This window comes from Chiloscyllium plagiosum, chromosome 44 (genome assembly GCF_004010195.1).
Source record: "Chiloscyllium plagiosum isolate BGI_BamShark_2017 chromosome 44, ASM401019v2, whole genome shotgun sequence".
NCBI lineage: Eukaryota > Metazoa > Chordata > Chondrichthyes > Orectolobiformes > Hemiscylliidae > Chiloscyllium > Chiloscyllium plagiosum.
Window position 1 is genome coordinate 4,121,617 of NC_057753.1, and position 12,844 is coordinate 4,134,460.

General features: G+C 41.9%; 1 protein-coding gene across 1 annotated transcript; it reads right to left on the reverse strand.

Moving 5' to 3' along the window:
• Positions 1-622: 622 nt before the first annotated feature.
• Positions 623-2,015, reverse strand: LOC122543631 (neuropeptides capa receptor-like). Its single transcript, XM_043682454.1, has 2 exons — positions 2,009-2,015; positions 623-1,542 (listed from the first exon to the last, which is right to left on the reverse strand). Exons 1-2 carry the CDS (start codon positions 2,013-2,015, stop codon positions 623-625), a joined length of 927 nt encoding a protein of 308 aa, XP_043538389.1.
• Between the last annotated feature and the right edge of the window lie 10,829 nt (positions 2,016-12,844).

Below are 12,844 nucleotides of genomic sequence, written 5' to 3' on the forward strand. Positions count from 1 at the left end.
CATGCGAAGAGCAGGAAAATCGACGTTTTGAGCAAAGGTTTGGACGTATCAGGTGACAAAGTTGACGAATGGAATGTTGTGATTCTTGCAGAAGTGGCGTTCTCCAGGCTCATGTCAAGGTTAACGGAAACTATCTGATCGACCGGAAGAATCAACATCTCCCTCACAGTATTATCAGGGGATTCAGAATACAAAAGCGTCAGTGAAAAAAAAAACATTCTGCAGATTAATTCTGTCGGTTTGGAGCTGGTTATCTGTAATCCCATATGTTTGCCAATGCTTTTTTTCCTTGATAACAAGGTAGTGGATTCGTGGTTGGTGGGGATGTTTGTGAAGATACAATCGCTATTCCTTGCTTTTTCTGAAAAGGGTAGCATTGCTCGAAATTGTTTTTTGTCTAATTACCGAAGCATTCATTCTCTCCCTTTCTTACATCACAGATGAATATGGATATGGAAGAAAATATAGCAATTACAGACCACGTTTGATGATATTAAAGGTCAACGTTTTATTACACAATCTCCAGGAAGTTGGAAATAATGATTTTTTAGACCTCACAAGTTAAGAGTGATCAATCAAGTGAAACAGCAAAGAGGAAGTTGAATGTACGAGTAACTTACTTTTAGTATTTTAGACACTTATAGAATCTAACAAAGAGACTTAGTGAATATTTCACTCCATTCTTTAATTCATCCCTGACTTTACCCTGTATTCCTGCATAAATAAAAGGGTTTATGCAAGAACTGAGCAACTGCAGCATAAATCCGCTTTCTTCCAGAATAAAGTTAGAATCATTGAAATTTGAACCTGAGAAGTAATTAATATCTGCAATTCGGACAAAGACAACTGTTGCAAAAAACAACAAATACAACAAGATGAAGCTCCCGGAGATGCTAAAGAGTAAAGCAATGGACTTCTTCCGCTTCTCGATCTCAGGGTCACTCTGATTCTTCACAGTCTTCTGAACCCAGAGCCTCTTGCGGGCTCTATTCGCTATTAGAATGTTTTTGATAGTGAGAGCATTGAGCAGTAATATTAGAACAAAGGGGAGACAAGGCGTTAAAATTGTAAGAATCCAGTCATAAGTGGCCCATACAAGTGACGTATAAAATGTTGATTTTATGCTGCAGAACCAAGGTATGCTTTTGGCTATGTACACTGGTTCATAAATAAAATATAAGAATACATTAACCAAACTGCTCAGTGTGTAGACGACTGCGACCACGCGCACTGCCATTCTCTTGGTGCAATATTTAATTTTGAGCTTTTGACAACAAATGGCCACAAATCTGTCAAAGGTGAAAGCGACAGTTAACCATACTGACATGCTGAAAGTTCCATAGTTCAGGACAGAACGAAGACTGCATAATGGCGTGATGGACAGGAAACTGATCGGAAAAAATATGCCAGCGATTCGGTTTAATATCACAGCGGTGGTAATGACCAGGAGATCCGCCACTGCTATTGACACCAGGTAGTAAATGATGCATCCAGAAAGACCACATGTTTTTCGGTACAGGATTATGATCACTGCTAAGTTAGCTAGAACAGAAAAGGACAAAATAAAAGAGCAGAATTAGTGTGAGAGCAAGAGCAGGGAAATTATCTGTCCAATGCCAGCAAACATTTTCCAGGTCATGGAAATACTTTGTAGAAATATTCTCTAATTGTCTGTTCTCTTCAATCTATGTCTGTTGTAAACATCTCTGTTAAAATTTATACAAAACACTTACCTTAAAATGTGAAAATTTAGAATAACCATAACAAAGAATAGCCAGCTTAAAAAAAAATCCTACGGGGCCGAGCAACTGGTGTAACATAACGTTAGCACGTATTCCAACTGATAATCGAGATGATAAAGAATATGACATGCAACAATTTGTTCAATCAACTATTCAAAGGCATTTCAACTTCAAGAAGGGAATTGTGCACGCAAGTTTGTTTCTAACTTTGAAAAGGGGATGTTTGTGTGTTGTTAGTTAAAGCAGAAAGCTCTTTCAACACCTACCTATCATCACGGTCTGAATTACTGAATTACTGAATTATTGCAGCTGTCCAAAACACTGGTGTTACTGTAATTGGAGTTCTGGTCACCGCATCATACGCAGGATACAGAAGCATTGGAAAGGGTGCAAAATATGCTGTCTGGTATGGAGGGAAGGTCTTATGCGGAAAGCCTGAGGGTTTTGAGGCTGTTTCGTTCGAGATAAGAAGGTTATGTGGAGACTTAGTAGAGATATACAACATGATCAGAGGAGTAGATAGGGTGGGCAGTGAGAACCTTTTTCTTCAGATGGTGATGACTCGCACGAGGAACATAGCTTTAAATTGAGGGGTAACAGACATAGGACAGATGTCAGAGGTAGGTTCTTTACTCAAAGGGTAGTAAGGCGTGGAATGCCCTGCCTGTAACAGTCGTGGACTCTCCAACATAAAAGGACATTTAAATGGTCATTGGGTAATTATGTGAATGATAATGGAATAGTGTAGGATAGATGTGTTTCAGATTGGTTTCACAGGTCGAGGACCGAAGGGCCTGTACCATGATATATGTTCTATGTTCTGCCTTCTGTAGGTTACTCTGCAGACTTGTGAGCCACAACGATTCGGAAGAAACTTGTCTGTCACTAACGCTGAAAATAAGGGTCTGAGAACAGGCACTGCACTGGAGTAAGTTCAGACGCCTATGAATGGATGCACTGACGAGCCATTGTCCGTGATGTGTAAATGTGTGGAATGTGTTGAGCAAATTTGTTAAGTTGCTCGATCAAATAAGCTCAAAAGATTGTGCGGCTGTGCAGATATTGGTATGACAAGTAGACAAAACCCAAATTAACTAAACCAAACAGCCAGAAAAGCTCACCTCGTCTCATAATCTGTTAAAATATGAGTGACAGAGAACTCCCAAATTCCACCGTTTAAAGAAAATAACATCATTTTTTTCTAATTCGAAAAGTGAAAATTAAACAAAAACAATTTATTAATCTAAGGCCCACCCCTTCTCTTCGCTGCTGCCTGTCCAACTCCAACTCTCAAAAAATGATATGTGGTTCCAATAAGACACTTCTTTAAATTATATTAACTTAATCTAAAAACCACACAGTTTCTGTTTTCTTCTGTGTCTTCAGTCTTCCAGCTGCTGATCTCCCCGCGTGGTCTTCGTTCTTTTGACTGCGTGTAGGTTTCACATGAAAACGTACCTTTGAAGTTGAGTGTTTTCTAATGTCTTTGCGAGCAAGGTATTATATTGGCAGTTGGCTACCTGGCTCTACGGTAGTTGCTTTCCATTTAATTTTCAATATACTGGATTGATATACCCAACATGATGCTTTAATGTCTTATCATTTGGTTGGTTTCCAGATTTTGCAACAATCAAATTCAAACTCCATTGGCTCTAGTATTGCCGGCATAATTTGAAGCAGTTGGTTAATTTTGAATTGCTGTCAACATAACAACCACAACTCAAGTATCCATTTCACAATCAACTGTGCCATATTTTCAATTTTCCAGTACATTCTGAGGCTGCCACCATGTTGTATCCAGTGGTGTTTGTAATCTCTCAGTTCATTACGGCATTCAGTCTCACTTAAAGGTATAGTACACTCTTTCAACTTCATAACAATATTGGAAAACTATATCAAAAGAAATACCTCACTGCATGTCCAATATGTTTGAATGCTTGCGATTTTTCCAGCTTATCGAGCAAACTTGCAACCATGTTCGAATACCTGGCGTACAGCAAAGATAACAATATTCTGTGTTCAGGGCAATTATTCAGAGAAATATTGGGCTTCATTTCAGAATTTTGTTTTAAGGCGTTAGGAGATTATTCTACATTCGAATTGCCTCGAAGAACAAGAAAAGTAAAAAAAAAGAGAGAACGTTTTGGAGAAAGCAGGTCTGGCAGCATTTTTGGAAGGATCAGAAGGGTCAACAGTTCAAGTCATAGTCATGGAGTTAGACAGCAAGGAATCAGATACTTCACTCCAATTCGTGCCCAAACACCAGATAACCTGAATTAGTCTGGTCCCATTTGCCAGTATTTGGCCTATATCTGTCGTAACCCTTCCCATTCATATACCCATTCAGATGCCTTGTAATTGTTGTAATTGTATCAGACTCATCCCCTTGCTCCGGTAAAAATAATGACTGCAGATGCTGGAAACCAGATTCTGGATTACTGGTGCTGGAAGAGCACAACAGTTCAGACAGCATCCGAGTAGCCGTAAAATTGGCGTTTCGGGCAAAAGCCCTTCATCAGGAATACAGGCAGAGAGCCTGAAGGGTGGAGAGATAAGTGAGAGGAGGGTGGGGGATGCCCTGGGATTGAAGTGTTCCGAGGTGGAAGATGAGGCGTTCTTCCTCCAGGCGTCTAGTGGTGAGGGAGCGGCGGTGAAGGAGACCCAGGACCTCCATGTCCTCGGCAGAGTGGGAGAGGGAGTTGAAATGTTGGGCGACAGGGTGGTGTGGTTGATTGGTGCGGGTGTCCCAGAGATGTTCCCTAAAGCACTCTGCTAGAAGGCATCCAGTCTCGCCAAGATAGAGGAGACCGCATCGGGAGCAACGGATACAATAAATGATATTGGTGGATGTGCGGGTAAAACGTTGACTGATGTGGAAGGCTCCTTTAGGGCCTTGGGTGGAGATGAGGGAGGAGTTGTGGGCACAGGTTTTGCAATTCCTGTGGTGGCAGGGGAAGGTGCTAGGATGGAAGGGTGGGTTGTCGAGGGGCATGGACCTGACCATGTAGTCAAGGAGGGAACATTCTTTCCAGAAGGCGGAAAGGGGTGGGGAGGGAAATATATCCCTGGTTTGAGGTGGCAGAAATGTCGGCGGGTGATTTGGTTTATGCGAAGGTTGGTAGGGTGGAAGGTGAGCAGCAGGGGCGGTAGCTCATTCCATGCGCACAACTCCCTCTGTCTGAAAAAAAACCCAGGTTACTTTTAAGTAAGAGGAATGGTTAGTAACCTTGCAGATAAGAGCACAATTGGTTGTGTAGTAGGCAATGAAGAGGGTTATTCTCGCATCTTAACTCCCTAGTTTTGGACTCCCCTATCGCGAGGAAAAGGCCCTTTCCATGAATTGCACTATTTTATAAACTTCTATAAGGTCACCTCTGAAGCCCCCAACACGCAAGGGAAAACCACAGTTTATTCTGCCTCTCCCTATAACTCAAAACTTCCAATCCTGACAACAGCGTTATTAATCTTTTCACACTTCCAAGTTCAATAACATATTTCCTAAAGTAGGGAGACTAGAATTTAATGCAGTATTCTATAAATGGCCTAACCAATGTCCCGTATAGCTGCAAAATAACATTCCAAAAGCTATATCAATGCATTCTCAATAAAGGCAAGTTATCTAAATGCCTTCTTCACTATCTTCTTCACTGCACTCTATTTGCAATTCCAGTTTCAAGCAACTCTGGATTTGTACCACAAGGTCTCTTTGTACGGTAACACTCCCCAGGACTCTTCCATAACATACATACGTCCTGTCGTGATTCGCCTTAATAAAATGTAAGAGCTCAGATTTATCTCAATTAAACTCCAGCTGCAACGTCTCAGTCCATTCACCCATCTCATCAAGGCCGCACTATACCCTGAGCTAACTCTCTTCACTATCCAACAAGTTTGGTGTCATCGACAAACTTACGAACCATTCCTTTTATAATTTACATTCAAATCATTTATATAATTAACAAAAAGCAGTGAACCCAGCACCGATCCTTATGGCTCACGACTGGTCACAGGCCTTCAGTCCGAAATGCAAACCTCCAACACTACCATCTGTCGCCTACCTTCAAACCCGTGTAACATCAAAATGGCTAGCTTTCTCTGGATTTCATGTGATTTAACCTTGCTAACCAGTCTATCATGTGGAATCTTTTCGAATGCCTTGCTGATATCCACACAGACAACTTCCACTGCTCTGCCTTCGTCAATTTTCTTTGTCAGTCCTTCGAAAAAAAACGACCTAGTTAGTACGACACGATTTCCCACGCGCAAATTCGTATTGACTATTTCTAATCAGTCATTGCAAAAGGGAAAAGGTGATGAAGTGGCATTGCCATCTAAAGCTGTAGGAAATTAGCACAATTTTTAGAAAGGATATTGGTCCTGAGAATGTGGAGTCTGTATGGGTAGAGTTGAGAATTACCAAAGGGCAAAAAAACGGGTTGGTGCCATATATAGACTTACAAACAGCAGTGGTGATGTTAGGCATGGCATTAAATGGGAAATTAGCAATGCATGTGATAAGGTAATATCTGTGATCATGGGTGATTTTGATCTGCAGATAGTTTGGGCTAATCAAATTAGGCACAATGCCATCGAGGAGGAATTACTGGAGTGTACACAGGATGGTTTTCTTAACCAATATGCCGAGAAACTAACGAGAGAGCAGTCCATCTTGACTGGGGTTTGTGCAATGATAAAGAAATCATTGCCAATATAGCTGTGCCAGACCCCTTGGGAATGAGGATAACATGACAGAATGTTTTATCAAGATGGAGAGTGAGGTAGTTGATCCAGAGACTAGGGTGTTGAATCTTACTAAAGAAAACTAAGAGGATATGAAGCGTGCATTGTCTTTGATTGATTGGGGAGAGCTATGTAAAGGGATGACAGTGGATATACAATAGCAAAACTTCAATGAACATATGGGGTAACTGCAACAATTCTTATTCCTGTCAGGCATAAATACAAAATGGGTAAGATGTCCAATCCATGGTTCACAAATGAAACTGGAGACAGTTTCTGATCCGATGAAGATGCATATAGAATGACCAAGAAAAACGTAATAGGCCTGAGGACTGGGAGCATATTAGAATGCAGCAAAGAAGGACCAAGGGATTGATTAAGTACGGGAAAATACAATAAGAAAGTAAACTTGTCGGAATATAAAGATTGACACGAAGACTTGCTATAGGCACATGAAGAGAAAGATTGTTGAAGATAAATGTAGGTCCCCTACAAGTAGAAATGAGGACAAAGAAATGACTGAGTAACTGAATACATACTTGGGTTCTGTCTTCACAAAAAAAGAAATACAAATCAAATAAAAATGTTGGCGAATTGAAAATTTACTGAGAGGGAAGAACTGACTGAGATCAATATTAGCAGTGAAATGGTGCTTGGAAAACTGAGGGGATTGAGGGTGGATAAATCTCCAGGGCTTGATCATCTTCATCCCAGAGTACTTAACGAAGCGGCTCCAGAAAAAAATGGATGCATTGGTGTTCATCTTCTGAATTTCTATAAACTCTGGTTCAATACCTGCAGATTGGAGGGTAGCTAATTTGACTCCAATATTCAAAAAGAGAGGTAGAGGTAAACCAGGGAATTGTAGACAAGTAGGCCTAACATTTGTAGTGTGGGAAGTTATGGAGTCCATTATCGTTAGAGTTGAGCATTTGAAAAAGCAGTCGTAGGATCGGACAGTGTCAGTATGAATTCATGAAGGAGAAACCACTGTGAACAAGTCTTATGGAATTCTATGAAGATGTAACTCGTAGACATTATGGGGGGGGGGGGGGGGCAGTCGATGTGGAATATTTGGACTTTCTGAAAGCGTTTGTCAAAGACCCAAATAAGATATATTTGTTTAAGACTTTCTTTGGGGACGGATAGAAAACTGGTTAGATTAGATTTCCTAAAGTGTGGAAACAGGCCCTTAGGCTCAACAATTCCACACCGACCCTCCAAAGAGTAACCCACCCAGACCCATTTCCCTCTGACAAGTGCACCTAACACTATGGGCAGTTTAGCGTAGCCAATTCACCTAACTTGCACATCTTTGGACTGTGGGAGGAAATTGAAACACCTGGAGAAAACCCACGCAGACATGGAGAGAATGTGCAAACTCCACACAGACAGTTGCCCGAGGCTTGCAGAGAGAAAACAAAAGAGTAGGAATTAATGGTCCTTTTCAAATTGGCAGGTTGTATCTAGTGGGGTACCACAGGTATCTGTGCTAGGACCTCAGCTGTTCACCGTATATATATATATACATATACAAATGAGTTGGATGAGGGAACAAAATATACCATCTTAACGTTTGCAGATGATAACAAGTTGAATGGGAGGGTGCACTGTGACGAGAATATAGAGATAATTAAGCATGGTCTGTACAGTTTGAGTGTGTGGCCAAATCAGTGGCAGGGGCAGTATAATTCAGATAAATGTGAGGTTATTCACTTTGGAAGCAACGACAAGAGGGCACATTATCATCTGAATGGCCATAAATTGATAGAGGAAAGTGTATAGTGGAACCTGGGTGTCCTTGTGCACCGCTCGCTAAAGGTAAGCATGCAGGTGCAGCAGGCATTAAAGAAGGCAAATGGCACATTGGTGAAGTTTTGAGTACAGGAGCAGGTAGTGTTGAAGCAGTTACACAGGGCCTTGGTGAGGCCAGACTTAGAATATTTTGTGCAGTTTTGGTCTCCATTCCTGAGGACGGAAGCTCTTGTTCTTGAGGGAGTGCAGTGAAGGTTCACCAGGATGATTCCAGTAACTGCGGGTCTGACATATGAGGAGAGATTGACTTGATTCTGAGTATTTTCGAATGGAGTTCAGACGAATGGGAGGTGGGAGGATCTCATAAAGACTTATCAAATTTTAACAGAACTACACAGTATAAATGCAGTAAGGATATTCCAAATGGTAGGTGTGTCTGGAACAATGGGTCTCGGTCTGAGAATTTGTGGTAGATCATTTACAATGGAGATCAGGAGACATTTCTTCACCCAAAGAGTAGTGAGCTTGTGGAAATCACTACCACAGGAAACAGTTGATGCTGAAACATTGAAGGTGTCCAAAAGTGGCGAGATACAGCACTTGGGACAAATGGGACATTAGGATTAGAGGAGAGAGCAGGATTAGGTTATTGAGTCGGACAGTCGGCCATGATCGGGATAAATGGCGGAGCAGGCTGGAAGGAGTGGATGCCTCCTCCTGCTCCTGTATTCCATGTTTCTATGCTGCATTTCAAATAGATTTAAAGTACTTGCCTATCACCATCATAATAGTCCTGATGCCAAATTCGAACTTAACTTAGACATCGGTTCTCTTCTTTCCCATAACTGTTGGAAAACAAATAGAATTTTGATCCAGTCCGATATAACTTTTCAACAGGATGTCAACAGGATGTCAACAGAACGACAGGAATTCTTTGAATGAATCAGATCGGACTCAAACCAGTAGCAGAGTTTGACGCCCCACGCATTTGATCACAGTTAATAAGCTTCTCTAGGAGTTTCTGCGTTTATCTCAGATTTCTGGTTTTTGGAGTATTTCATGTTAATTAACGCTGGAAAAGTACCAAATCAACATTGATTTTGAAGATAACACGAGAAGGTGAGGATGTATCAAAACTAATTAGTTTCATAATAGAACAGACGAAGAAACATAAAAATAGAGAGAACAGATCTCATTAATTCAATCGTCCCAGTAAAGAACAGGATCAAAATAATTTAAAAGGCCGACTATGAAGACGTACATGAATTGTTTCAAGGAATTCCTGATAACAACTTATTACAGTCCAATGAAGAAGGAGGTATTGCAGGACCTGACTCCAATTTTAAGTTTGTCAGCAAAAAGCTGATGCTAATCTTAGAATCGTAAAAGAATACAATTCTAGCCTCATAACTATTGACGCACTGTTGGAAAGATGATAAAGTAGTTTAATTTTTTTGGTTACAAATGTAAAGTGCATTACCTCCGCAGGGTGAAGATAAAACTGTCACAAGTAAATAAACAAAGATTGACAAGGCGAAAGTAAGGACTGTAGATGCTAGAGATCAGAGTCAAGATTACAGTGGTGCTGGAAAAGCCCTTCATCCTGATGAATGGTTCCTGCCTGAAAAATCTATTTTCCTGCCCTCGGATGCTGTCTGACCGGCTGTACTTTTTCAGCACCACTCTAACCTTGACTCTAATTAAAGATTGACAGCCAAGTGTTTTAAATCGCAATGGCTTCTCTATTGTTGTTAAATAAATTACTTTGGTGGAATCGAATTAAAGTTTCGCATATTGAAAATTAAACACAAAGATGGAAGCGTACTGTTAGGATCACGTTTGCTGGGCTCCGCGCTGCAACACCGACCCCACAGAGCCGGGACACTTTATTGTGAGTAAGAAACACAGTAAAGGAGTGAGAAACTTGGAAAAACTCTGCTTACCTATGTCCTTGAAGCTGGAAAATATCGAATAAAGCAGGAAGCTCACCCAGGGCTGGGGCTTATGGCCCAGCCCTCTGAACCAGCAGGCTTGCTTACTCACTGGCTCCTGTTTGAGGCACTGGCCAAATCTCGTGAGGCCCTGTGGAGGCAGATCCAGGAAAATAAAATCGAGGAGAAGTTGGCTCCTGCATCTGCAATGCTGCAAGACCTGGGAAAAAGGAACGATGAACTCCAGCGTTGCGCTGAAGGGGTTGAGACTGATTCCTCCAAGAGCTGGATTGTAGCCCTGGAAACACAAGTCCGTGGTCTGTTGAATCTGGTAGATGATCTCGAAAACAAGGGCAGAAGAAAGAACCAGCACATTGTTGGCATACTGGCGTGGATGGAAGGTGAGCGCCAGTGGAGTTCTTCGAGAAATGGTCCCCAGAGTTCCTTGATTTGGAGGTTGAGAAGTGAATGATAACAATTGAAAGAACGCAGCAGATTGTGGCACGAAAGCCCAGAGCGTATGAACGCCCACGCCCTTTATTGGTGAGGTTTCATCATTATAATGAGAAGCAGATGTTCATGAACGACTCTCGAACTCAGGGGAGGGATTCAAGGACGTTGGTGTGGTGACTCCATGGTCATGTTTTTTTTCAAGACATCTCAGCGGCAGTGGTCCAGAAAAGGAAATCCTACATTGGCGTCAACAAGAGATTGAGACAGCTTAGGATCCAGTATTCTTTAAGATACCCAGCGGTGCTTTGGATCAATCTTAATTCATCCATACATTTGTTCAACTCGCCAGAGAAAGTGAAGAACTTTGTGGACACATTGACTTTAGTTGAACGGCCGAGTAGACGCTGAGGACGGAGCTGTTCGAGTTTGCTCTCCTTTAAAAAGGACTTGGTGAAGTCGCCTTTTTTCGTAATAAGTTGTGTAAAATGATGGCTGGGCTGGATAGAGTATTTATCTTTAATCTCGAATTTATGTTAAGGGATGAGTGACATATTTATTTGTAGTTTGCTTGTTTATAGTACTTACCTTGCTCTTGTGTGTTTGTTTTCTCTACCAGGTGGTTTGTGCATGTGGCACGACCCTAGCTGGTAGGAGTTAAGAGAGCGGTTGGGATGGTTAGTAGCCTTGTACGATGTGTAAGTGCCCCCTTTGAATCAGGGGGTAGATTCCTCCAATCAGTGCCTTTGACGAGTTTTAGCTGTAGTTATTTTAGTCTGTGTAGATTTTGGGTTTTGTGGATTCTTTTGCATTAAAGCTCAGGGATATGAGTTCAGGTTCTTCCTCTCTGGAGTCTCTATGGTGCGGTAAAAGGTTATGGCTAAGGATGTCAAGATTAGAGTGGTACTGGAAAAGCACAGCAGGTCAGGCAGCCTTCGAGGAACAGGAAAATCGACGTTTCGGCAAAAGCCCTTCATCAGGAATTCCTCAGGGATAGGAAGTTTATTGAATTCTTTTCTACTGAGTTCAGGTTTTTTTTTTAGATATTAATTCAGGCTTTGGGAAAGAGCTAAATTCTCTGCTAGGCGGTTGGTTATTGCCTGTTCAGCCGGTAAGAAGCGACAGATGGGTGAGCAGTAACACTTGCTCGAGATGTGTTTGAAAGTAGCTGAAAAGGTATATTTTGACAGGCCCTCGCTGGTTAAACTGCAGAGGAAAACGGCGCTTCGGTCTACTCTGAACTCCATGCTTACATTTGCAAGTCAAAGGCTGAGCATGGGGATAAGCAGACAAGTACCTACGATTCTAAATGGATTAATGCAACATTCCGGAAATTTTACTCTGAATTACGTCAACCTGAAAGCTGTGAGCCGTGGGCGGGTTAGAATTGAGTCTTTTTAAAAATAATTTGGATGTTCTTGGAGTGGTTCCTGAACAGGAATCTCTCCTCAAAGCCCCATTGTCAGAGCAGGAGGTGCCGGAGGCTATAAGGCAGCTCTAGAATGGGAAGGCGGCGGGTTCTGATCGGCTCCCCAGTGAGTTCTATAGATAATTTGTAATTTTATTGTCAAGGCCAATACTTAGTATGTTTCATGACCCACATAGTTTTGACCTCCTCCCACCACCTCGAAGAGAAGTGAACATGTCTCTTGTTCGTAAAAAAGGAAGGACTCGGAGGACTGTGCCCCCTACAGACCCATTTCAAAATCCTATCCAAGAATCTAGCATTAAGGCTAGGAATGGTACTGTCCGCCATCATTATGGAGGACCAGACGGGGTTCATAAAAGGTTGCAGATCGACTCATAATGTCAGGAGATTATTTAACATGATCCAAGTATGTCAACTATGGTCATTACAAGGACTGGTGATCCCCATAGGTGCGGAATAAGCATTTGACAGGGTTGAGTGGCCATATCTTTTTCATACTTTGAAACGGTTTGGCCTGGGAAAGACCTTCATCAGGTGGGTGGAGGTTTTGTATACTGATCCTCTTGCCACAGTCGTCACCCATGATGGCCGATCAAGCAGCTTTAATATTGGAAGGGGCAGTCGACAGGGCTGACCCTTATCACCATTGTTTTTCACATTGGTGATCGAACTGCTGGTGAACGCAATATGCAGGGATACCAATATAACTGCTCCAGAAGTAGGGGCCAAGTCCCATAAGATCGCGCTGTATGCAGATAACGTTCTTGTCTTCTTATCAAACCCAACAGTCTCAGTGC